This window comes from Patagioenas fasciata, chromosome 2 (assembly GCF_037038585.1).
Source record: "Patagioenas fasciata isolate bPatFas1 chromosome 2, bPatFas1.hap1, whole genome shotgun sequence".
NCBI classification, from domain to species: domain Eukaryota; kingdom Metazoa; phylum Chordata; class Aves; order Columbiformes; family Columbidae; genus Patagioenas; species Patagioenas fasciata.
Window position 1 is genome coordinate 220,731 of NC_092521.1, and position 26,477 is coordinate 247,207.

The window sequence follows — 26,477 nt, forward strand, 5'->3', positions numbered from 1 at the left end:
TTTGTTTTAAGCATGTTGGTAATCGAATACTTTATTTGAAACACACCGTGATAAGGTTGCCTGGTAGCTCATGACTTTATCGGGCGAATGGTGCCGTGGGAGTCGAATGCTGAACACGTTTCCGCTCACTAACCACGCAGAGAATTTGCCTGTGGTGCTTACAGCCACCACAAACAGGTCACTTCTCATTCCCCTTCGACAGTCAGTGATTAGATGGAATTAAATAGTGTTTCTATGATCATTTTTTGGTCTTGAAGGTCCCCAGGATTTTGGGCATGAATTTTCCCATCTTCTTGTCTTTGGCATCTGTGTCGTACTCCTCCTCACTCTGACTCGTGTGCTCATCCTTTTTGCAGAAGACCTCGAATCTGCTGTAGACTCGCTTCTCCTTGCGCATGTTCTCCATCTTCTTCAGGAGGGTGTCTCTGTCCTCTGACGGCTGCCGCTGCAGGTTTCGTTTCTGGCTCCCGAAGCTCTCTGACCTGTGGATGCTGCAGCTCTTCTCCTTCTCGCCCTTCCTCTCCAGGCTGGTGGTTGATCTCGAGAGGTCGGGGTTGCTGGTGGACGGCAGCTGCTTGGCCAGCTCAGCCCTGTTCTTCTGGCTGTTGGCCGAGATCTGCTCCAGAATCACCTTGGTGTCGTCGCGGAGGTTGCTGCTGTACAGGATGTTGGTCGTGGACGAGGGGAACCTGCCCTGTGCTGCCTGGCTGCTTTTGGGAGCACCTGCTGCTGAAAACTTATGGGTCTTTTCTTCCTCCATCGTTTCCTGACAGTCCCCTATGGAAGATCGTTTGAGAACCACAGCCGGCTTCTCAGGTTTCCCGCTCTCAGAAGGGGGCTCCTCCTCCAATTTCTTTTCACCTTTCGGGTTCAAAAGCTGCTTCAGCCGCAGCGACCCTTTTCTTAAAAATTCCATTGGATTTTGCTCTTGTTTTGAACAGTCTTCCTCGGATTTATTGAGAGAGCTGTCGGATCCCTGGCTCATAGATACATTCTCAAGAGTGGATGTGGTACTTGTCCTAATCTGTGGTTTCTTCAGTTCTGTGTTGACCAATTTTTGAGTGTCTTCCTTGAACGTCACTCTGTCCTTCTTCTCTGGAAGAGTCAGTTTCTGAGTCTCTCCTACAAATATTAGACTCTCCTTCTCTGGAAGAGCAGGTTTACTCTCAATGGGGTAAAACCGCGATGATAATTTGTCCACTTTAGTGCCAATATGTGCTAGGGGATCTTTACTCAACGTGTCGACGAGCTGGGGGCTTGAGGAGGCCATTCCGAACGCTCTGTCCACCTCTCCGTGCACTTTGTAAGTGCTGCAGGAGTCCTTGGAGTCCAGCACCCTGCTCTCCAGAATCTTGTACTGCACGGACTTGGTGCATTTCTTCTCCGTGCTCTGGGACTCCTCCTGCAGAAAGCTGGAGACGGCTTTGGTGTGAGTGACCGTAGCTCGCTCTGGGTCTTTGCCCACAGCTTTGTACTTCTCTAGAAGTTCTGCCACTTTAGATGAGGTGGCTGTCTTGACAGTTTCATTGTCTTTTGTCAGCTCACTGGACATTTGTTCTTTCTGGATCATCTGGACCTTTTCTATTGTGGTGTTGGGCTGATCTAACTTGGCAGCACTGAAAATCAGAGAGGACCTGAGCCTCGAGCTCCGCTGGATCAAAGGATTTATTCTGGTCCTAAACGCGTCTTGTTTCATTAGAGGAGTTTCGTCACCTATTCTGTCAGGTTCTGCAAATTCTTTGGCACTTTCAATTCCCAGTGACTTGCTATTAAAAGACATTGGAGACTTGAATGTTGGGATGAGGTCGGTGGGGTGCTTTGTGAGGGAGTCCCCAAGAACATCGTTGTATGCCTCTGATTCCATGGGCATTGGGAGACCTTCTTCTGGTTCGGACTGGTATGCACTCAGGTACGAGGAAATCCTCCAGTTACGTAAACCTGTCCTGTTCTCCTGGGTGTTCTTGTCTTCATCCTGGTCCTCATCTTTGTCTTGTAAGAACAGGCGTTGCTCCAGGCTTTGTTTCTGTGTAGGAGAAGTCTGGCAAATAAATTTCTGTCCTATATTCTGTCGCCTTAACATCATTCCCATGGGGCCGTTGCCTGCCGGGTTCAGCTGATCGGAGCCGTGCCTTACTTCCCTGGAGGAGTTTGAAGGTACGTAGTCCAGCCTTAAGGGGAAACCCTCCTGTGCAAAACCGGACTCGAGCTCGGGGTACCTGGGTCCCTCTCCATAGTCCTCCAGCTCATTGAATCCTGGCCGACCGCCCCGGATCCTCTCAAAGAGTCCCTGAGGTCTCCCAGAAAGATGAGGATGCTCGAACTGGTACTGGTAGAACTGGTCCTTCTGAAAATGACTGGACTGGATTTTAAACTCGTCCATGTTGTTCATGAACATCTGCCTGGCGTACTGCTTGGAAGAAGCAAAGTTCTCAAATGTTCCTTCTGCAAAACTGTGTCTCTTAAAAGCATCCAACTCCAGCTGCTTGGAGCGGAGAAAACCCCTGACGGGGTCCATCTGAGAGTTCTCCATCTCCACCTTTTTGTACATGCGCATGGCCGACCCCTCCACGGTGTGGCGCAGCATGTCGTCCCGCCGGAAGTTGGACAGGAAGTACCTGTCCGGATCAACCCTGTCCATGAAGGAGGGGAAGAGAGCGTCATCCCTCTGGAACATCAGGGGTGCTTTCTTGGGGAAGAAAGGCATGTTATTGCCAAAGGGGGCCATGGCGAACGCGCTCTCTGCCTTGGCCAAGACGTTGGCTGGAGGAACGAGCGGCTCCGACTGCGCGAACAGGATGCGGAACTCCTCGTCGAAGCTGGCCACCAGCTCCCCCTGGAAGATGTGCGCGATGCTCCTGTGGATCTTCTCGAAGGACCACATGAAGCTGCAGAGAGAAACAGAAGTAACGACAGGGTATCAGCATCAAGTAACTCGAGTGATCCACTTTACATCAAACCGTTTGCTTGCCTGAAGAAAATTGTCCCGATATTATTTACTGGTCAGGAAGACATTCCTTACACACCGTTGTTCTCAAGCCTCAGTTACTAATTGTTTTGGCATCACGTCTTTGCAGAGGATTTTACAAGGGAATAAGTGGCTCCTAAGAAGACCAGTCAGTAGTAACAATGGCAAGAGAGCAAGCTGATGATAATCCCTACATGAAGCAGATGTTCCTGCAATTACTTCAGGTTGTAATTGTTTTTTATAACTGAAATGTTGTGCCCATCTTTATAAAAAGAGCACAATGACCAACTAGGGAGCTACAGCAAGTCAGCGTTCCCCCGGTCTGAGCCAAAACTGTGAAGCAAAGCTTCCTGACAGCCACTTCCAGGCACGGGGAAAACAAAGACAACTGGGACCAGACAGCGGGGATTTACCAGGACAGACCGTGCCCGACCCCATCCGCTTGCCTTCCGCAGAGAGAGGACACGGGGCAGCAAAGACAAGGTTGTCTTGACCTTAGCAAGGGTTTCCACGTGGCCTTCACACAGGTACTCTTGCAGTCAGAGTGGAGCCTGTGGACTCCATGAGTGTCCCACACGGTAAACAGGAAACGGGGTGGACTGTCGGACTTAATGAGTGGTGGTCAGTGATTTGGAGTCTGACGGGTGGACAGGGGTAAGTGGGGTTCCTGGGGAGTCTGGGCTTGGGGAAGCCGTCTTCAACACTGCTGTTAATCACCCGGACAACAGGACAGGGTGCACCTCAGCAAGCCTTCAGATGGCACCGCAATGCGGGGCGGTGCAGTTGTGTGCCAGTCGGGGGACAGCAACATGCTGGGAAAATACGCTGACAGCAACCTCACGAGATTCAGGACCAGAGGCAATGGGCACAAACTGAAACACGGCAGTTTCTGTTTGGACAGAAGGAAACACGTTTTCACTGTGCAGGTGACTGAGCACCGAACAGGTTCTCAGGGACTGTGGAGTCTCCGTCTGCTGGAGCAGGGCTTGGACCAGATGCCCACCGGAGACCCTTTCAACCGGTCTGTGATTCCGTGCAGGAAGGAGAAGACATTCAGCGCTACGGCGTTTTTCTTCCCAAGAAGAGGCATTTTTCTTCCCTCTGCCTTTATCAAAACGCTAGTTTTCTCACATTTGTGCTTCTTTCTCAGATATTGCTGAGAGTTGTGAGCAAACATCTTTGTGGGGCTTATCTGCCTGCTGGAGTCAACCCCTTATAATTACTCTGCCTTTTCTACAGATCATCTGCACCGTTGATGTGAAGGAGGCTTGACTAGGTGAGGCCTTGTTTAACTGACGTGTCCACCTCAGTTGCCAAATGTGCATTGTTCTGAAAACTGCTGCTCAGCATCCTTCAGTGAGAAAACCTTTTGTCACTGATGTTGACTGGGAAGTGCCAAAGCACTGCTCTATCAGTCAACCAGCCTCTGCGCCACTGAAACCGGGACAGGTAACATTGCAGGGCTTCTCACCTGTAGTTGCCGCTCAGCACCACCATGCAGTCCACCAGGAGGAACTTCTCTTTCACGTGGCCTTTGAAGGACATCCCTGTGCGGCAGTAGTAGGTTGGGCCCGAAACTGTCCTCACCCTCAGGAACTGCAAAGCAGACAAGGCACGGACTCAGCTGGGCGCTGGTACCTCCCTCCCCTGCCCCTCGTCCTTCCCCTTGCTCTTTCAGCTTCCATCCTGTCTGCATACACAACGGGTGGATAAACCCCTTTACAGTGTGTCCTCAGCCTTCGGCCCGGTTTGGCTGTGCCGGCTCTCCTAGCTCTCTTCACACCCGTCTTTCACGAGGCTCTGGCCCACTTTCCTCTCTCGCAGGTGTTTTGTGCCATAACAGCCCTCTGTGTCCCTGCACCCCCCCGGGATGGGGGCCAGGGGCAGGGCAGGGGTTGCTTTGCTCACCTCCACATAGTTAAGATTGACTCTGCATTTAGCAGCTGTATCGAGGAAAAGCTGCGAGTTCATTTCATCCAGCAAGATGTACACGGGCACTCTGCGGGCAGCAGCATCCAGCACCTCGAACAGCAGGTCCACGTCGGTGAAAATGTCCATCACTATGGCGACCACCTGGGAAAAGAACGCAAGAGAGACACCGGCGATGTGTGCCCGTGTGTGCCCGCGTGTGCCCACGTGTGCCCGTGTGTGCCTGCGTGTGCCCGCGTGTGCCCGTGTGTGCCCACGTTCCCCAGCACCTCGCACTCCAGCCGCGCTGCTGCGCTGCTGCCATTGCAACTTCCTTTTTAAACAGGAGCCTTCCCAAGCAAAGGTTCCTGTAAACACTGTGGACCCCAGAACTGGAAAAAGAATTGCTATCTGAACTTCACTGCCACACCCGGGCCATCTTTAACGTCCTGGCCGGCGTGCAGGCAGCCACTATGTAACTGCACCCACATACTGACAGTATGGGGAGCAGCTTCAAAGCTCCATCTCCCTGTCCTTCACAACTACTATTTTATCAGTGAGTACAAATACCTGATGGAAGGGTGTAAGGAAGATGGAGCCAAACTCTTCTCGGCGGTACCCAGTGAAAGGACAAGACACAAGACACAAATTGAAATACAGGAAATTCCGGTTAAACATAAAAACCTCTTTTACAGTGAGTGTAACTGAACACTGGAATAGGTTGCGCACAAAGCTTGTGGAATCTCCATCCTTGGGGATACTGGAGGACATGTCCTAAGTGACCTTCTCTAATCCACCCTGCTTTGAGTGGGGGGCTGGACTGGACCTCTGCAGAAACCCCTTTCATGCTCAGCTGTTCTGTGAACTGCTGGTGTATTTCAGCCTGGCCTTACACACTTGTGCATGCAAGCAGAGAGCAGAGGCAAGCTGAGATGTGTAAATGGCAGTTTTAGAACCATCCTTCCCCTCTCAGGTCCGGGGAGCAAAATTAATGGAATTAGCAGAGGACCTGGTGCATTCTGACTCATCTTTCACACACAAACGAGGCTCTTCAGTATCTTACCTGCTGAGCTGCTCGAATCATTCTGCGAGCCTCCTCCTTGATGCTGGGATTGTCCGGGGGCGGTGGTTGCACCAGGGTTGTCACCTCTGTCCCCCTGAACCCAAAGACCATTGGCCAGCCCAGGTCAAGCTCAGGAACAGCGAGGTCTGAGTTCATGGGCCAGTAAGTCCCAGAGGACCCATCCATGTCATTGTCACCACTGGTGTCTGTGCTGCCCTCCTGGTTGGCGTACTGGGGTTTCTGGAGGTTCTGAATGATGTGATCCACCTCTGAGCCGCACAGGAAATCGGGGGCTGCTTCCTCGGCCAGGAAGCGCTGGTAACTTTCTTTGCCCTCCTCGGTAAGCACATCCAGAGCCAAGCGGTAATACTCCTTGTAGTGGGGGGGGAGATAGTTCGGGTCAAGGGGGTTGTCCCCCTGTGAGGAGCTTTGAGACCGACGAGCCATGAGGGGATGGGGAGCTGTAAGGAAAGAACAATCGACAGTGAGAGCAGTTCCCTGCAGCAGCACGTCCATTGTCAGCATGGGACAGCGGGGGTTCACGACGGCAACATCGGACGGGAGGAGATTCAAAGCACAGAGTAATGCTGGAGAAAGGTCATTCTGAGTACATGGGGAACCTGAAATTAGGAAAACGTGGTAGTCACTTAAAGCATTAACAGTTGAACGGTTTTGGGCAAAGTAAGGAGCAAACGAAACTGGGTAGCCTTGTGATGAACAAGGATGATGCATCAGACAGAATGCCCACCTTTCTCTTTTTAGCCGGCCGGTTGCTAAGGTTAATTTTGTCTTTGGTTTTAAAGCTACCTTTCCACCCCCGTCCCCCCGAGAATAGTGCCGCTGGTTATTATCTGCAAATGCTGCAAAATTTAGTGTGTGGAATACGGCACTAAACCAAAAAGCATACGCATGTATGCAAATGCACCCTCTGAATCCTTATAAATGCCCTCTAAATCCTTATAAGTCGAGCATATGAATAGAAGCAGTGGAACGCAGGCAAGTATAAGGCTATCCTGCTGTTTTAACACGGTTGAAAGTCAGACAGGTCTTAGTGAGACCTGTGAAGAAATAAAAAACAAGGGACGTGAGATTCCTTCTTCAGTCTCTTGATGTTCGGAAAAATGTGAGTTGAAGGGGCTCATATTCAGTATTTGACAATTGTCTGTAGGGAACCTGTTATTTGAGACTAAAGACACACTTGATTCTAACTGATACTCGGAAGCAAAGCTTGTTGTGGCACAAATACAACTCAATAAATAATATCCTACTGATCTGCAAAGAGCTCCAAACACTGTGGCTCCTGACCCGCAGTTAACACGGACGCCTGGCCGTGTGTCCCGGGCCAGCTCTGGCAGAGGCTCCGCGGCACCAGGAGCCGGCGCGGCCGTGCCCGACACCCACAGCGACGTTACAGGAGCGCAAGTCGGCACCAGGAGCCGGCGCGGCCGTGCCCGACACCCACAGCGACGTTACAGGAGCGCAAGTCGGCACCAGGAGCCGGCGCGGCTGTGCCCGACACCCACAGCGACGTTACAGGAGCGCAAGTCGGCACCAGGAGCCGGCGCGGCCGTGCCCGACACCCACAGCGACGTTACAGGAGCGCAAGTCGGCACCAGGAGCCAGCACGGCCGCGCTCGACGCCCACAGCGATGTTACAGGAGCGCAGGGGACAGAGCGGGTGGCACTGCCCCAGCACGTCTGCTCCCACGGGCCAGGGCTGCCGCGCACGTAGGGACCTCTGACACGCACTATTGCTCTCCTTAATTGCTCTACATATAAGCTAGAATCGTTTCCAGATCAAGCCTGAGTGGACTTTCTTATCTGACTACCTGCATAGCACCATCAGTACCTGTGTCACTCCTGCTTCAAACTAACTCCTAGTAGAGTTGCCAGGGGTTTATTGTCACCCCACAATCAAAACCCTCGACAAATGGCCATGCAGACAGCAAACTGCTCATGGTGCTTACTCAGAACAGCGATGATGGGAGCCAGCTACAGAAACAAAAAGCAAAGCAGCAGCAGAACCTTATGACACTGACTGGACAATCAAAATGTCAGAGGGAATATAACTGTGATGAAGTGGTGAAACAACCTGAATTTTATATTTTATTGATTAATATAAGTGTTTCATTGCTGTTTTAAATCTAGGAGAACACACATCTTTCAAGTGCCAGCTAATGCTAAGCGTTATTAGATAAGAAACAGAGAAAATAATGCCTCTACACAGGTTCAGAGGGAACTTAAAACCTGAATATGTTGTGAATATGGAAGTCTCACTCCTGACATCTTGAAAAAACCTGTTCTAAATTTGAACCGTGACCCTTTAGCCTGGAGAAGACACCTACAAACTGACCAGGGACAGCTGTCCGTTTCCTCCTCCGCTCAGGACCTGACAGTGCCCGAGATCAAACCCGCAGGCTCAGATCCAACGCCAGGAAATACTTCTGTTTGTACTCACTCTGCAGAGCTCCCGCAGGATGTTTGGGACAGTCAGGCGTGTGTCCCCGCAGGATGTTTGGGACGGTCAGGCATGTGTCCCCGCAGGACAGGCACACAGCACCTTGGCGAACACCCGGCCACCGCCCCATGGCTTGTGGGGGTCCGGGAAGGGGGGAGCGCTACAAGCGGGGCTCTGTTCAGTAAGGAGTCTCTTTAGTTCCCTAATGATTTGTGATAATCAACAGATTAATGAATAAGCAGGAAAAATGGTACCAGTGAAGAAATACATTTAATGCAAAAGCAAAATGAGACTCGTGGTTTTCTCAAAGCCACTGAGAAGAACCAAAGACCTGGAGGGACCCCAGGGTGACCGAGCACTGTGGCCACGGGTGTGGTGGGACAGCCGGGCCCGGGGGGTCACTGCTCTGCCGGGGAGGCTTCAGGGGCACCGGGACCCGCGGACACCGCCCCGGGCGCCGGGACCCGCAGAGACTGCCCGGGGCGCCGGGACCCGCGGACACCGCCCGGGGCGCCGGGACCCGCGGACACCGCCCAGGGCGCCGGGACCCGCAGAGACTGCCCGGGGCGCCGGGACCCGCGGACACCGCCCAGGGCGCCGGGACCCGCAGAGACTGCCCGGGGCGCCGGGACCCGCGGACACCGCCCGGGGCGCCGGGACCCGCGGACACCGCCCGGGGCGCCGGGACCCGCGGACACCGCCCAGGGCGCCGGGACCCGCAGAGACTGCCCGGGGCGCCGGGACCCGCAGAGACTGCCCGGGGCGCCGGGACCCGCGGACACCGCCCGGGGCGCCGGGACCCGCGGACACCGCCCGGGGCGCCGGGACCCGCGGACACCGCCCGGGGCGCCGGGACCCGCGGACACCGCCCAGGGCGCCGGGACCCGCGGACACCGCCCAGGGCGCCGGGACCCGCAGAGACTGCCCGGGGCGCCGGGACCCGCGGACACCGCCCAGGGCGCCGGGACCTGCGGACACCGCCCGGGGCGCCGCGGACGCGAACAACAACGGCCCCTCAAGGACGCGGCCCCAGGTACGGGGCCCCTCAGGGACGCGGCCCCGCCGCCGCCATTCCGCTGTGCGGGTGGCGGCTCGGCCGGGGGGTTGGCCTGCCAGCCCCCGGCCCGGGGTGTCTGTCGGGTCACCGTCCCGGGGACTGCTCGGCTCGGCCCAGCTCCCCCGGAGCCGCCTGAGGAGCCTGGACCAGCGCCGGGCCCGGGCCCTGGGCCGGGTGCTCCGGGAGCAACCGGGGCGGGGCGGCCTCGTCACCGTCACCGTCACCGTCACCTGCCAGAGCAGGTCCCGGGGCTGCCGCGAACACCTGAGCTGGATCTCAGCAGAGCTCCGGTCGCCGGCGCTGCAGGTGCGCGTTGTCACCCGCTCCGCGCACGGAGCCGCGCGGGACGCGCATCGTTACCCGCCCCGCACACGGAACCGCGCCGGACGCGCATCGTCACCCGCCCCGCACACGGAACCGCGCCGGACGCGCATCGTCACCCGCCCCGCGCACGGAGCCGCGCCGGACGCGCATCGTCACCCGCCCCGCGCACGGAACCGCGCGGGACGCGCCGCGGCCAGCCCGGCCGGGTTCGTGCGAGCCGAGCGGCTCCGGGCAGGCTCTGCTCGTTAATCCTCCTCACTTCCTGCAGGTGGTTTTAATTCCTTCCAAAATAGATGCAGAAATCTGAGGACAGCGAAATAGGGAACAGAACAAGTGCCCAACATGAGCAGCTACAAGAAGGGTGTTTGACAGTTACACTGTTTCCATGGAAAGGCACAAAAACTGTAAAAAAGTATCCTTTTCCCCTGCGAAGACCCTAGATTAGGCTGAGCCTAAGTGTAAGGACATTATCTACCCTTTGCTCACTTTTAAAGTCTAGCTGCCATGTGCTCTGATTCCCCTGAAGAGATCCTCATTTTTATTTCAGAAATGAAGCTCAGGAAGGATTTGGAGATGTCACAGCTTTGTCTGGACTTGCAGCAGCAGTTGTCACCCGAGCGGACGCTGCGGCCACGAGAACCCCACAGAGGGTCCCCAGGAGCTCCATGTCCCCGGGCAGTGCCAGAGCAGCAGCCCCAGCGCTGGGCAGAAATCCTGTGTCTGCAACAAGGGTGACACACGCGTGACACTTGTCACAGCTGCGTGGGCAGCACAGGTAAGCACGAGCAGCAGTTCCAACCGCCTACGCAGGCTGCACTTTTTGTGCACACTGGAGAACATCTGCAGGGAGATGAAGACCTGGACATGGGCCGGCGATGTGTGCTGGCAGACAGAGCCAAACCGCAGCCTGGGCTGCAGCAGGAGCAGCGTGTCCAGCACTGGAGGGACGTGACTGTCCCCTCTGCTCTGCTGTGACCCCTGAGCTCTGTGTCCAGCACTGGAGGGACGTGACTGTCCCCTCTGCTCTGCTGTGACCCCTGAGCTCTGTGTCCAGCACTGGAGGGACGTGACTGTCCCCTCTGCTCTGCTGTGACCCCTGAGCTCTGTGTCCAGCACTGGAGGGACGTGACTGTCCCCTCTGCTCTGCTGTGACCCCTGAGCTCTGTGTCCAGCACTGGAGGGACGTGACTGTCCCCTCTGCTCTGCTGTGACCCCTGAGCTCTGTGTCCAGCACTGGAGGGACGTGACTGTCCCCTCTGCTCTGCTGTGACCCCTGAGCTCTGTGTCCAGCACTGGAGGGACGTGACTGTCCCCTCTGCTCTGCTGTGACCCCTGAGCTCTGTGTCCAGCACTGGAGGGACGTGACTGTCCCCTCTGCTCTGCTGTGACCCCTGAGCTCTGTGTCCAGCACTGAAGGGACGTGACTGTCCCCTCTGCTCTGCTGTGACCCCTGAGCTCTGTGTCCAGCACTGGAGGGACGTGACTGTCCCCTCTGCTCTGCTGTGACCCCTGAGCTCTGTGTCCAGCACTGGAGGGACGTGACTGTCCCCTCTGCTCTGCTGTGACCCCTGAGCTCTGCGTCCAGCACTGGAGGGACGTGACTGTCCCCTCTGCTCTGCTGTGACCCCTGAGCTCTGCGTCCAGCACTGGAGGGACGTGACTGTCCCCTCTGCTCTGCTGTGACCCCTGAGCTCTGCGTCCAGCACTGGAGGGACGTGACTGTCCCCTCTGCTCTGCTGTGACCCCTGAGCTCTGCGTCCAGCACTGGAGGGACGTGACTGTCCCCTCTGCTCTGCTGTGACCCCTGAGCTCTATGTCCAGCACTGGAGGGACGTGACTGTCCCCTCTGCTCTGCTGTGACCCCTGAGCTCTGTGTCCAGCACTGGAGGGACGTGACTGTCCCCTCTGCTCTGCTGTGACCCCTGAGCTCTGTGTCCAGCACTGGAGGGACGTGACTGTCCCCTCTGCTCTGCTGTGACCCCTGAGCTCTGTGTCCAGCACTGGAGGGACGTGACTGTCCCCTCTGCTCTGCTGTGACCCCTGAGCTCTGTGTCCAGCTCTGGGGTCCAGCACCAGCCGGACATGGAGCTGTTGGAGCGGGACAGAGCAGGGACACGGGAATGGGCCGAGGCTGAACAGCCCTGGGGAGACAGGCTGAGACAGCTGGGGGTTCAGCCTGGAGAAGGCTCAGCAGAGGCTTTCAATACTTAACTAATATTTTAACTAATATCCTTCTAAGGTCATGCCCCAGTTGATGAGGGGAAGGCAACAGATGTAGCTTTTTTGGGTTTTAATCAGGCTAATTTAGATACTGTCCCTCACAGCATCCTCTGGAGAAGCTGTCCAGTTGTGGGATGAGCAGGTACACGGTGCGCTGGGTGGAGCACTGGCTGGACAGCAGGGCTCGAAGGGTCACAGTGAACGAGGCTACATCTGACTGGTGACCGGTCACCAGCCGTGTTCCCAGGGCTCAGTCCCAGGGCCAGTGCTGCTCAGTATCTTATCAATGATCTGGATGCAGGAGCTGAATGCACCATTAGCAAGTTTGCTGATAACCCTGAACTGGGATGTTGACTCTCTCAAGGGACATGAGGCCTGGCAGAGGGATCTAGAGAGATCGAACACTGGGTGATCATGAATGGCATGAAATTCAAGAGGCACAAATGCCAGATGCTCCACGTGGGACAGAGTAACAGCCCTGCAGAGGGGTCCGGGTGCTGGGGGCAGCAGCTCCAGAGGAGCTGGCAGTGACCTGGGCACCAAGGGGCAAACCCACCCTGGGCCGTCAAACACAGCACGACCAGCCGGACACAAGAGGGGACTGTCCCCTTGTATTCGGTGCTGGTGTGGCCTCACCTTCAGTACTGGATGCAGATCTGTGCCCCACAATGTAAGAAGGGTGTTCAGGGACTCAAATGCATCCAGGGGAGGGGAACAGAACTGGTGAAGGGCTGGATGGCATGTGCTGGGAGGGGCAGCTGAGGACCCTGGGTCTGTCTTGCTCGGAGAAAAGGGCTGCAGGACGACCTCCCGCTCTGCGGCGCCCTGAGGGGACTCTCGTCCCTGGGAACGGCTCCGTGCTGCTCCGGGCACAGCCCCGGGAGCTGCGGGTGCCCCGGTGCTGGGCGCTCCGGGCGGGTGGATGGGGCTCTGAGCAGCCCAGGCTGGGGGAGACGCCCGGACAGGCCGGGGGGCTGCACGAGATCCTCTGTGAAGGTCCTGTCCAACACAAACCGTCCTGTGACTCTGATTCTATTAATTGTTTGGCACGCTTAATTCTCTGATCTGCAACAAGAACAATACTAGGTTGATGAATTCTTGGCTGGCATGAAGAATGTTATTTTATATAGGTGTCTATTTATATATATATAATTGATACGGTGTATTCACATTACACCATTTGTATGCCCTAAAAAGTATGGGCAATTTCTGTGAAGAAATCTCTCAGGAACATGGTGCATTGGCACCACCCCAATAACCTCCCTGCAGCTCCTCCCGTGCTGCTGTCTACCATGACCGTATTGCACACCTTGCGTGACAAAGATGCACAGACTGGTCAGTATTGTTTCAGCAGGCTTCCACACTGCTGCTCCACCACTGTAAGCACAAAGGGAGGAGTTAACTGAAGCCTCCTGTCGTTATCTTTTGTCACTACTGTGCGTGTGAGCTGATCTCAGGTCCGTGAATGAATAAAACGTGACAGGTGCTGGAGGCGGCTCCTGGCCATTCGGCGCTGGCAATGCCGCTCACTGCCAGCTCCCGGGCCCCGGCGCCGTGGGCTCTGCAGGGCCATCCTGCCACTGTGAACCACCCGCGTCCTGCGCCGGGCTGGTGCTGGGCCTGCCTGGCTTGGGTTTGGTTTGGGTGGTGGTGTTGTTGTTGTTGATTTTGTTTGTTTGTTTTCCTTTTGTTTTCTTATTTTGCTTTGTTTTGGGGCTCAGTGTGCGGTTTGTTTTGGGTTTATTTTTGCAGATTCACAGCTGTCTGCAGCTGGCAGCCTGAGGCGCTGGTGCGAGCGGGACGTGGTTGAGCTGCCTGCTGCACGGCTGTGTCTCTGTGCACTATTTGATACGCAATTCCCCTACAAATCCAATGAAAATTACAGCACACTGTTTATGGCGAGTAGTTACTTGCCACTGTGAGGTTTCTAAGATGTAATGGGTTTTTTTTAACATAAATGTTAAGAGACAGTAGTTTATCTGGTTTTGATCCATTCAGATGTGCCAGTTACCACAGTGAATGCTGAATTTTGTGGAGTACCAACCCAAATGTGCCAGTTACCACAGTGAAATGCTGAATTTTGTGGAGTACCAACCCAAATGTGCCAGTTACCACAGGGAAATGCTGAATTTTGTGGAGTACCAAACCAAATGTGCCAGTTATCACAGTGAATGCTGAATTTTGTGGAGTACCAGCCCAAATGTGCCAGTTATCACAGTGAATGCTGAATTTTGTGGAGTACCAATTCACGTGCCCTAGAGAAGATGCAATACATTACTAAACATGCCGTGCTGCCCTGTTGTTTGGCTAGAACTGTGTGTTCTGTGTATTCTGTAGAGTGCTCAGAACGTGTAATGCTGGGTGGAGAAGGCAGGTACCTTCTCATTCCCTCTCAAGCCTGTGACAGCTGTTATGTAGGAGGCCTGGAAGAGCAAGATGAGGGAAATATTTGGCAGAAGCAGCAAGGTTTGGGTGAGAGCCCCGTGACGTGCACAGCCATGTGGCCCATGCGGTCCGTGTGGCCCGTGTGGGTCCGTGTGGGTCCATGCGGCCCATGTGGGCTGTCCGGTCTGTGTGGCCCATGCAGCCCATGTGGCCCATGCGGCCCATGCAGCCCATGTGGCCCATGTGGCCCATGCAGCCCGTGTGGCCCGTGCGGCCCGTGTGGCCCGTGCGGTCCGTGTGGTTCGTGTGGCCCGTGCGGTCCGTGTGGCCCGCGTGTTCCCTGGAGCGACTGCCAGCGGTGCTCACCAGCACTCTTGCTCTCCTGCCTGGCTCCATTACCAGAACACACCAGAGGCCTTGCCAGGTTTGCTGGGTTCAGACGGATCGGGCACACGTGATTTGTGAGATTTGCTGGATTTGCCTGGACTGGTGGCATCTAAAGCAGCAGAGCAGCTCCTCGGAGGGTTGCTCGCCGCTGGAAATTCACCTGCAAACCTGTTTTCTGCTGCTTCATCCACCCCAGAAAAAGACAGATGTCTTATTTCTAGAAATCCAAACCACTACAACTGGCAAAGTAACTGGATCACAAACTGAAAATGTACCTAATGTATACGGAAGCCTGTAACTACTGGTTAATATGGAATTTCACTTCTTTATATGCTTGTTTATTGTATTTAATCAGGAATTTTATTTTAATTGCTAGTCCCAGATTACAGATTTTTATGGCACGAGCCGTGGGGAAAATGAAAGATGCTGGTGAAAAATGAAGATGCTAAAAAGAATAATATGTGGCAGCACCCCACTGCCCTTCAGGGTCCATGTAAAGGGTAATAAGATATTCTGTAGCCCAGGTATAGTTCAGGAACTGAATTGTATGAGATCACATAAATGCAGACCTGCCACTGTGAGCGGCCATATGACACAGGACCAGTGCGAACGGCACCGCCGAACATCCTCCCGCCCGTTTACAAGTACCGAGAAGCAGGACCCTGAAGGCTCTCGGTGCACAAGCCCCAGAGCCGTAAACCTCCAGTGCACCTGCAGAAGGGACCAGGAACGCTCAGGCACATCACCCGGCCCTTCACACCCGCAGAGCCGCCGCGTTATGGGGAAGCACCCCGGGGGGACACCCCTGCATCGGACAGACAGACAAGACTCCTATTGCACCCCGCCCATACCGCCTGGGAAAAACACTAACTGTTTTAGGCTTGATTGCATGAGCAGAACGCACCAGTATGGGACCTGGGAAGCTCTTTGAGGCCACTGGGTGTGCTGGCGTATGCCACTGCTCATCGTGCTGTTAGGGGAAGCTGAAAGAAAGATTCCACAAGCCAACTTAGGTATCAAGGAAAATTCCCACTTTCCTCCCAGCAATTAGTCCTTGAGCCTTGGGTAAACGAAGCACAAACAAAAGTGCGCCCTGCGACCGGGGCAGCGACCCCGGTGTCTGCGCAGCGCTGCTTGAGGGCACCGCGCGCCCGATGGCTCCCGCCCGCGCTCCGGCTGCTGCTCCAGAGGCTGCGAGTCTCGGTGCTCGTGCCACATCTGCCGTGTTCTAGGTACCCCACGGCACCTCAAACGACACCAAACGCCTACGTTTAGGAACCAGGATCGCTCCTCAAGTGTCAGATTCACTAATTAAATGCAGGTATCTAACACCCCTACATACAAGCTGACTGCCTTCTGTTCCCCTTCATAGCTGTTGGAGAATAAGGGAACAAATGAAAGCCGCATGGGACGAGATTAATCTTCTAATACAGATCCTTACATTGGGCCAGGTCTTCTCTTAATCTTTCTCCCAGAGCCATTAACAAATCAGACTTCCAAAGCTTCAGTGCTGTCTTCAGCTTTTTTAACTCCGAGAGCACCTTGATCGTGTCATACAATCCATCCTATACCCAATGCCAGAATGTGCCTAGGAGACGGGTGGTTCCAGAATTTAAGTCTTTAAATGGCTAATAATGGAACTGGAGCAGTTTTTTACCTTTTCAGTTGTATTTTCAAACACAACTCCTACAGCAGGGCAATCAGTCTCAGTTCCAGGCATCCTCACTGCAGGACCTCTCCATGGACAGCTGGTGTCCATATGGCTGTTACCAGCCACCAAGCTCCAGTCAATACAGCGCAGCCAGTGACTGTGTCACCCTAAACGAGACACCCCCATCAAGGCTGATGGATCCTACAACGTTTTGTGAGCCATCGAGGCGCACTGGTAGTTCCTTCGTACCCTGTTCCGTTCTCAGGTGCATTCCAGCGGTTCCGGCTGTATTTGGGATGGCTGTGTCCCGTCCTGCTGGCGCCGCCGGGACGCGGCCGCGGCGTCGCGCTGAGATCGCAGTGACTCCGGTACCGTCAGCTCCTGCCACGGCTGTGCGGACACGGGTCCTGCTGTCCTTACAGAACGGGTTCTTGGTGCCCGTCATAACTGTGATGCGCCAGTTTGCCAAGGGATGCAGGGTGCTCCGCGTACCTGCCCTATCCTCTGTTTTTATTGACTTTCCCAATAATCATGTACCTAAAACCTTTATCGCAGGTGTTTTCACTTCATTGATCAAGATATTAAAGACAAAACATAACACCAAACTTAATGCAAACCTGTTAAAAACAAGTCTATCTAACGATGACTATTTTTTAAACAAGACTTCTTAATAATTTAAAGTGCCTATTTTAATTTTGAACTGCGTGTTGCCTAGTGTATATCACAGCTGCTTTTCAAAAGACCAGGAGTACGTGAAGGGGATTATGAAACCCCCCGGTGTAACACCGCAACCCATTAGCTCAGCCCTGAGCACCGCAGGTCGGTCCCCATGCATCAGCGCACGTCAGCGACCCGCTCACCGCAGCTCGGGTCAGCGCGGCCAGAGGAAGAGGAAGAGCCTGAAGAGGTGTGTGGAGTTGTGCAATGAGCAAACCCACGTCCCGGGCCCTGTGCCGCGGCCGCCGTGTGCGCAGACGAGCGGCAGCGCCGCGGCCGCAGCGGCAGAGCGGAGCAGAACGGGCAGACACAGCGGGCCAGCGAGAGCCAGACCCTCCCCAGCCTGAGCACCCCGCTCACCCGCACACGCCCGCTAACGTTACACAGCAACCAGCCTGAAACATGCACTGCAAACATGTTCTTAAATACCAAATACGTGTGCACCAACCACTTCCTTAGCAAGCTACTTCAGCATTCATTTACTTTTACTGTAGTGAAAAAGCACCTTTTTCACAAAGTAACCTTTAACTGCAGATTTTAACTGCATTTCCACGCCTCTGTCACCTCCCAGCAGGTGCTTTGTCTGCTGGAGCCTGTGTAAATCACCCCTCAGCTTCCCCGTGACGGACGGACGGACGGACAGACGGACAGAACGGGCTGCTGGGCGGGCTGGAGAGCGGTGCTGGGTTTCCTTAACAACCCTCTGAGCTTTCTCTGGTGATTCAAACCACCCTCACATCACCGAACCTTCAATCCTGCCACCGCAACCTTCACTCTGCATTTCCGTATATGTTTTATATCTGACTGTATTAAAATACATTTAATCAGGGTGTCGTTTTGTGATTTTTACCGATATTTAGTAAATACGATATTTATGAATGTGATACCTACAATTTCCTCAAACTTTACGTTACCCTTGAACTCCACCAGACTATTTACTGATGGTATTGTACTGAACTCCTGAGCAGCGCTGCAGAAACACTGAATTACTGGAAAGCCTGATAGAAATGAACATCATCAATAACCTCTAATGACTGATGCTAATAAATTGCTATTTCATCAACTACCTAATGCAAGACCTGTTAATTTAGAATAATGCAGGATTTTAATCACATTTCAGAAAGCATTTATGTAGATGATCTGGAGAAGCCCAGGTTTATTATAATAAGTATATTACACCTCCACCACCCAAACCCACGTATTGACTGGAGCCCCGAGGGCACCCGGTGAGGCCGGGTCCTTGCTCTGTGCAAACTGCCGTGCACCAGCAGCACACGTTGGTTTTACACTGTCCTGGCCTTTCCGCTCACTTGTGTTGGTTTTTCTCCAAAGTTCCCTGCAATTATCTCTGGATTTAATAATTTCAGTGCTTATTACTACTTAATTTCAGTAAACTTTGTGAGAGGCCGTATTAATCTTTTGATCGTAATGCACTTTTATTCCCTGAAACAATTTTAGCATGTTTATAGGGTATGGATTAGTGATCAATTACCACAAAGTAAAGTGAGTTTGCACAGAGAGCGGGACCCACAGAGAGCAGGATGCACAGAGTGGGAGGCACAGAGAGTGAGACCCACTGAGAGCGGGACCCACAGAGAGCAGGAGAGAAGGATGCACAGAGAGCAGGAGGCACAGAGAGCAAGAGAGCAGGATGCACAGAGAGTGAGACTCACAGAAAGCGGGACCCACAGACAGCGGGACCCACAGACAGCGGGATGCACAGAGAGCAGGAGAGAAGGATGCACAGAGAGCAGGAGGCACAGAAAGCAGAACCCACAGAGAGCGGGATGCACAGAGAGCGGGATGCAGAGAGAGAGGGATGCACAGAGAGCGGGATGCACAGAGAGCGGGACCCACAGAGAGCGGGACCCACAGAGTGGGATGCACAGAGTGGGACGCACAGAGAGCGGGACCCACAGAGAGCAGGACGCACAGAGTGGGACGCACAGAGAACGGGATGCACAGAGAGCAGGACGCACAGAGCCCGCCATGTGCAGTCACGAGTGAGCTGGAGCGCCTGTGTCTCCCGCAGGTGTTGAACACCAGGGTGACACGTACAGCCGTGAGAGCCCTCGCTGTGTCTGACACACCTGAGTGAACCGTGGGCTGGTGTGAAACTGTATCCGGAATAACACACTGGCACGAGTTTTCTCTGCGAAGCTACTGAGACGGCTTCTCCTCTCACAAATGCCCGTTGTTCAGGCTGCAGTCCTCCACAAGCACTGCAGCTCTCCCCAGTCCCGCGCGGTGTACCGCACTCCGTGCTCCGTGTGTTGGCTCCTTTGGCACTACCTGTCTGCCATGTAAAGCCCCTCTGGGTGCCTTTGCACGCCCCCCGCAGTCACTCCTCTCGATACCTGTGTTCTCCTCCCAGTCTCTCTGGGCAGTGACCGGATGCTCGGTCTCTCCAGGCCTCATTCTCGCTGTGCCTCTTCACCGTATGTTTCTGGAGAACACGGAATCGGGTGTATGGGGCTGGCTCAAAGGTCCCAGCCGAGGAAACACCAACCCCCACGGGACTAAGAGCTGATGATGTGGAAAACACGTAGGGACAGGCCAAGTACTTATGAGGTTTCACCAGGTTCTCCAGGCCAAGTTTGGCCACTGAGGCTCAAGAAGCTCCTCACCTGGATACACTTTAATGACTGTGGAGAGCGTCAAAGGGTTTTGCTATCACAGAGTTCCCTAAACCCATATAAAGTTCAACATTACAACAGCCAGAGGCAAGTTCTACAGCTCAGCAGTACAGTCACCAACAGGCTCTTCCTCTTCTGAATCTGCTGCTTGATTCTGTTTTTTGCTTTGGTCAGGAAAATCAACATCTATTGTCCCTGTCGTGCCACTCCAGTTGTACACAGGGCAGCCCCCGCGCCGCTCAGCACCTTTCGAGATGGAGAGACCGAACTTCTTCAGCTGTACCCTCTACGGAAACTGTTCCCTATATGGAAACTGTTCCCTGTATGGAAACTGTTCCCTGTATGGAAACCGTTCCCTATATGGAAACCATTCCCTGTATGGAAACCATTCCCTATATGGAAACTGTTCTCTGTCCCTGACACCCCTGGTCTATTCTCTTCCCTTGACTGTTTCACTCTCCTGTATTATTTGCTGAGATGGCGGCGCTGGAGCTGCAAGGTGAACGTGAACTATGGCTTTATAGACAGCGTTACCTGCTGTTCCTTCCTCAATTTGCTGTTGGCTTTTTGAGTCCTGCTGATTCGCAGGATGTGGTTTTTTCTTTGGTTCTGCTGTTGCTGAACTGCCCCAGTGACCACCAGTTGATCTTCCTGAATCCCAAGAGGCTACAGGCAAACAGCCCTGCTGGTTCGGTTGAACTTACGGTCTGATGAAGAGCCAGAATCCCATTGCACCAGCAATATTACATTGGTTATTGTGTAAGAAGGTCTTATAATCTGGGCCTGATTAGACGTGATAACCAGGTGAAAGAGAAAAACGAGCCCAGAGGTACAAAGGAACAACCGGGAGATGTGCAAATTTCATGCTGTACATACAATCAGCTGTGGAATTGAGTGGTCTGTAGGCATTGCACCACAGACAGCTTCTACAGGGACATTTCACAAACGGATTTTTGATGCAGTTTCTTAAGATAAGGAGAAGTGTGGGAGAACCATGGCTGTGCCCAAAGGACGATGTCTGCTGGGGGCCGGGTCCGCGGCCCGCGATGCCGCCGTCACCTGTCGGTTCACGAGTCCCACGCCGCCTCCAGCTCCACACGAGCCCCGCGGTGCTGTACATTTGCGGTTCCTCCGGCGCCGCGGTCGCTCGGAATCGGTCAGGAAAAAAAGCACTGGCACGGTGTCTTCTCTCCATGTGTTCTAGAAGGCTATTATCGTTATTTGGCATTTCATGTGGTTTCCTGGTATCCTAAGCAATAATTTCATAAAATCACGTTCATGAATTTAGGAGTTTTGACACCAGCAGTGATCATGAGAACCTCACCACATCACAAAGAGTGAACCAGCCCGCAAAACTCAGCCCCTATCCCAAGAAAACCTTCCTGCCAGTGTAGCAGACGGGACGAGGACGGACACAGCCCGGCACGGCGAGGCTGCACAACCAAACAGGCATTCAGCGCACGGGCTCTCCAGAACTCACCTCCTGGCACGCTAACGTGGGGTAGCTGGGTTTCCAGCAGGAAGCTGAGGCAGACGAAGAAGGGCGGCTTTGTGGGTGTGCGGAGCTCCTCCTGCGCTCAGGGGCAGCGGATAAAGCACGAAGGAGCTTGTTGCAAGCTGCACAAGTGGGAGCTGGATGCTGATCTAATGGGCTGACGGGGCAGGACTCGGCTCCTCCAGCACGCTGGGCCGGCTGCTGCCGAGCCCTCTGCGCAATCGCTGCCTCCTCAGCCCACAGCGCATCGGCCGGGAGAGCGAGGAGAGGGAGGAGACGCAGCCGTCCCTGCGCAGTTACCAGAGCCTTCTTCGGGAAGGGAACCCCCAACAGAACTTGCCCCGCGGCTCAGCCTGCAGTCTGCTGCTGTTCGCGCTGCTGTAATCCGGAGTGACTAATCCGGAGTGACTTCACAACCATTCAGCTTTTGTGATCCGCAAAAACCATCAGACCCTCTTACACTGGCAAGAGCAGCAGTGACGGGATCACACTCTGCAACTCTCTGCACAGAAAATGTTCAGCATAAGGAAATATTCCATGTAGGCACAGCAGGGAAAAGCACCTGAGAGACGAAGCCAGGTGGAATATTCTCCCTTTGCCTCTAGATTAACAGTAAAAGCAGAAATTGGATAAAACATAGAACTGTTGGCTTGTGCATCATTTACTGCCTGTCCATATTATCTTCCTTTTCAATGGACTTTAACTGTTTCTTTTCTACAAGAGTGGCAGGAAATTCTGGTTCCAGCCACGCTGACTAGAAGATCACCACAAAGATTAAAACAAAGAGATAAATAAAAGGGCCCGCGCTTTTCCTGACTCTTTGTGCCAGGTGTGAACCGAGAGCGATGGGCTGTATGTACCCAGTCTGAGCAAAGGAAACCGGCTCCGTGTTTCCTTTCTCTCTCATCTGCTGCTGATGCCTCAGCACCCGGGGCTGGCTCTATCTCCCTTCCCATGCTGACTCCAGTGCTTGTTGTGACGCGTTCTGCCTGCACAGCAGGTTCCCAGGCGGCCTCTGGCAGCGATGCTGCCCCGCTGGACCTGCTCCTCCGCTTCGGGACACTCCCAGCCCGGCCGTCCCAGCGCGGCAGCGACCCCGGTGCCACCCCTGCCGGGACCCGCGGCCACGGCACACACGGCTGGCTGGGCTGAGGCGCCTCCGCTCCGCATGGCCCTGGCTGCCGGCAACGACAGCGGCACCGCGGGACAATCGCTTCAGCCCGCTGGGCTGCACAGACGCCGCAGCCCCTCGGTGCGACGGACCTCCAAAGAACTTCCAAACCCCGGCCGAGAAGTGAACCAAGGCGTTTGTGAGGGTCAGAGAAGCAGCAAATGGTGCATCCCAGAGAAAAACATAAGCAGCGATGCCCAAGCCGTGGTCCAGCAGCTCGCCCAGGCACCACGTTCAGTGGCACCACTCACGTCCCTTACGGTGGACTGTGAAAAAGGTTCAGGTTTCCAAACTGTCCAGAACCCCCGAAGTTTTGAAATCAATTATTTAGAAGTATCTATTTGGCCTGATAAAATAGAAAACATTATGTGAAAACAGGTTGCTAAGATTCTGGAAGGGACAGTTGTGTGAGAAGACAGTAATGCCTAAGGCAGGACTACCTGAGCAGACATTGGGACAATAAGGCATGGAAAATGTCGGGCTGCTCTCGATAAAACGTTGTACCAGGTAAATGACTTTGCGGGGCCTGCCTCCTGGAGTGCGGTGTGAGGTGTGATGCGTTTTTAACTCTGCACCGTGTGATCGAGGGACAGCTCGTGACTCCGGGTCCTGCTGCACCAGACCGAACAACGTCCACTGCCGCGGCCGACACGCAGGGCCCTGCGGACGCTGCTCCGGTGCCCGCGCTGCCCGTGGGGAAGGGTCTCTCGGTCCGCGGTTCTGTGACTCTGTGACTCGCCAGTCTCGCAGTCCTGTGCCTGGAGTGCTTTTCGTTTCTGAGCGCACTCCAGAGTTTCCTGGTTTAGCTATCGCGCTTCGGCGTGGAAATTTCACAAGCGCTACGGCGAAGGATGCTGGACACGTCCCTGACAACTGCTCCTCTCAGCCGGCAAGGCTCGGCTGTGTCCCCAGAACAGTGCGGTGGAACGCGGGCAACACCGAACGAGAGCCGCTCTCAGCCACGGCTGTGCCTGCCCGGTCCTCGCAGCAGTTCTTTTCCCTTCTCTGCGTTTCCTGTCAAAGCCTGTGTGTCCCATTCTCTGTGCTCCCCCAGTGTCCGGCCGTGGGCTCAAAGCCTGCGTTACTGTTAGAATTTCTGTTTGGAAGATGAACACACGGAATCTGCTATTCCTGTTAAAATGCCATGCACCCAACGCCCAGGCCTTTCCGTCTGGTCCCCTGGCCAGCCTCTGCCGGTCTGTCACCCTACGTTAACGCACCCGAGCGAGCGTGATCCCACTCTTTATCCTGGGTGCTCTTGCACGCATCTCAGTCATCATTAAAAAAAATGTTATGTCTGCCTGCCGATGAGAAATTGCTTCAATTAATCTAATCAATCCATTCACTGAGCTTTCGGAGATCTTACACGTTACAAACCGTTGTCAGCTGACCCGCGAACTGGCACAACGAAATCTGCCTCCAAGCTGAGGTGTCAATGTCCTGAGCGCCACGGGCGTGCGGAGCCGTGGGACGGGGAGCCGGGCCAGCCCGGCACAGCTGCTGGCGCCCGCTCAGCCCTGCTCGCCAGCCAGCGCCACGGGCCCCGCTCAGGTCTCTGCTGGAGAGCAGCAAACCGGCCAGACATTCGGAACGTCCGGGGATCTTCCTACCGGCAGGGGAAAGGAAAAGTAGCAGAAAAACTGCATGTCGTAATTTTCCTGGGGAAGTGGTTGTTGAGACAGCACGTCAGCACGGCAGTCTCACCCGTCCTGTGCAATAAAAGGTATGGACGGACACGACTAAATCCAATCTGTCGGGAGGCACTAGGGCAAAACCCCACACTACAGCTACCGAAAAATGGAATGTGATCCTGTGTGCAAAAGGGGCCTCTTACAGAGAGCAGATTACCCGAAGAGACAGAATCACAGGACCATTTAGGTTGGAAAAGACTGTTCAGGCAACCAAGTCCAGCTGTGAGCAAACACTGCCAAGTCCACCGCCAAACCACGTCCCTGGGCACCGCGTCGACGACAGCAATGCCCATGCCACGCTTACTCTCCATCAATCCCTTTCCTTGGATTTTTATTGACTAGGTAACGGGTATAAGGAAGCCTAACACACAGAACTTCAAGAAAAGGTCCAACAGAGTAAGGTATAACCTGGAGAAGCTGCTGCACACTGGCCTTGACTTTCACCTTCCCCCACATTCTGATTTTAGAAATGCATTCATGAAACTCCTCTTCCTCATCAGGGCTACAAAAATCCACCCAAATGGGACCTAATAAGCAGTCCAAAAGTGTCCCATTTAACCATTAAATACAAAGAAGTCCAATCCTGCAAGGTTTGGAGGTGAATTTCAGCTGTTTGGAAAGCTGTGATTTCCTGACAAAATGGAGTATAAAACACAGACGTTTGCGCTCAGCCAGGACACGGCTGGGCAAACCACGCCGGACCGCGGTGCACGACAGCCGCACTCCTTCCTGACACGCAGTTTTCCCTAAAACCACAAAAAGAACGTGTCTTTTCTCGTCCTCGGAACACTGCTACTTCCACTGCCAGGGGACAGCAAATTCAACTCTCAGTTCCCCAAACACAACTCTAAGGCCCCTCAGAAAATGTGAGTTAGGCCGAAATGAGACAGATTTCTCTCCGCAAACGCTGGCCCTCCCGCGGGCCCACGGCAGGGCGAAGGCAGCGCTGGTGCGCTGTCTGCCTGCCCCTTCACGCAGCGCAGTCGCGTGCGAACGAGGGCTGAGCCCGGGCCACCGCTGTCCCGTGCGGCTGTATCTGCCACCGCTGTCCCGTGCGGCTGTATCTGCCACCGCTGTCTGGGGGCTGGGTCATTGTCTGGAGCTGTTACTGAGGCGCGTTCGGCTTCCGTCACAGCTGAGCTTACTGCAACGTTCATGAATTACATGTTTTTAGCACAAGAAGGATGCTATAGGCACTTCTGTCCTCTTACAAGTGTCTCCTCCCCCTCTAACTGTTTTAGAAGATGGAGAACCTAGGTCCTCAGGCCAGACAAAAGCCATAATTGACCCCTACTGACCTTAGTCAGTGTAGTGGGACAGGAACTCGAGACCTTCCCCTTCCACTCTGCTCGCACACCAAACCTGAGGTCCGCCAGACAGGCTCACATCGGCGGAAAACAACGCCGAGCGCTCGCACGTCTGCCTGTGCACGCATGTGTCCGCATGCACCCGTCTGCCTCTGCATGTACGTGCACGACCGTCCGTGTCGCTGCTCGCGGCCGAGTCGGCAGACGGGCGCGCACGCCCATGGCGGAGCCGGGGCAGAGCAGGGAAGGCGCACGGGGCCGCGGGAGCTGCTCTGGGGCTGCAGACCTCGGCCTTTCCGCGCTGCCACCGCCCAGGTCCGCTCTGTCCCGGCCTCTTGACCACACGCACACAGCGTCTCCTGGCCAGGAAGGCCGGCTCAGGCTTACTGTGGGAAGTTGATAGGCTGACGGATCTCTTCTGAAGACAGGGATAAGTCTGGAAATACCCGCTCCTTGGGGCTTTCTCAAGGAGACGGGACACAAGCTCGGGGAAGCGTTCACTCAGCAGTTTTGATCAGGCTACCCGAGGACTGACAGGTCTGTTCCCTCACCAGCCACAATGTCTGCGCCGGGACGCTCTCCCTCTCTCCTCGCCTCTGCCGCCCGTCTCCTGCTGGCACGCTCCCCCGGCCCATGGGGCAGTCACGGTGCGGCTGGGAGCTCCTGCTACCGGAGCCCTTCTGTGTCGGAGCAGCCATCTCCTGCCCGTGACTGCCCTCAAAGTCCCTGCCCCAGATCCCGAGCACCCAGCCCCGTGCAGAGGAGCGGGACAGGACCTCCCAGCCCCTGCCCGCCACCTCACGCAGCCATTCGGGTACCCCAGGAGGGGCCCGAGCTTCTCCTACCTTCCCAGGTGAGCCAGGGCAGGTGGTGGGTCGCGCTCTCCGGCTCTCCGCTCCCCTGGACGTGCCTGCAGCCTGATTCACGGGCACCTCCGAGCCAGCCAGAACAAAGCTCCACCCAGGGCAGAGGGTGAGTAAGAGCGAGAGAAAGGCAAACTCCGGAGAGTTATTCCCTCCCCAGGATTGCAGGGGAGCCAGAG

The 26,477-nt window shown here is 54.8% G+C and overlaps 1 protein-coding gene across 1 annotated transcript; it reads right to left on the reverse strand.

The window, feature by feature from the left end:
• On the reverse strand, positions 1–26,477 carry FAM83H (family with sequence similarity 83 member H). The gene is made up of 5 exons (XM_065832910.2): positions 26,281–26,477; positions 5,937–6,397; positions 4,874–5,038; positions 4,437–4,561; positions 1–2,885 (listed from the first exon to the last, which is right to left on the reverse strand). The coding sequence occupies exons 2-5, from the start codon at positions 6,381–6,383 to the stop codon at positions 239–241; spliced, it is 3,384 nt and encodes a 1,127-aa protein (XP_065688982.1). The 5' UTR covers positions 6,384–6,397; positions 26,281–26,477; the 3' UTR covers positions 1–238.

Bases quoted from the DNA above. Each gene is read 5' to 3' on its own strand.
- FAM83H (XM_065832910.2), bottom strand. From the start codon at position 6,383: ATGGCTCGTCGGTCTCAAAGCTCCTCACAGGGGGACAACCCCCTTGAC. The intron at 4,562-4,873 runs GTGAGCAAAGCA...TCTGCTTTGCAG, and splicing joins TCAATCTTAACTATGTGGAG to TTCCTGAGGGTGAGGACAGT. The intron at 2,886-4,436 runs GTGAGAAGCCCT...TTCTCTCTGCAG, and splicing joins GTGCTGAGCGGCAACTACAG to CTTCATGTGGTCCTTCGAGA.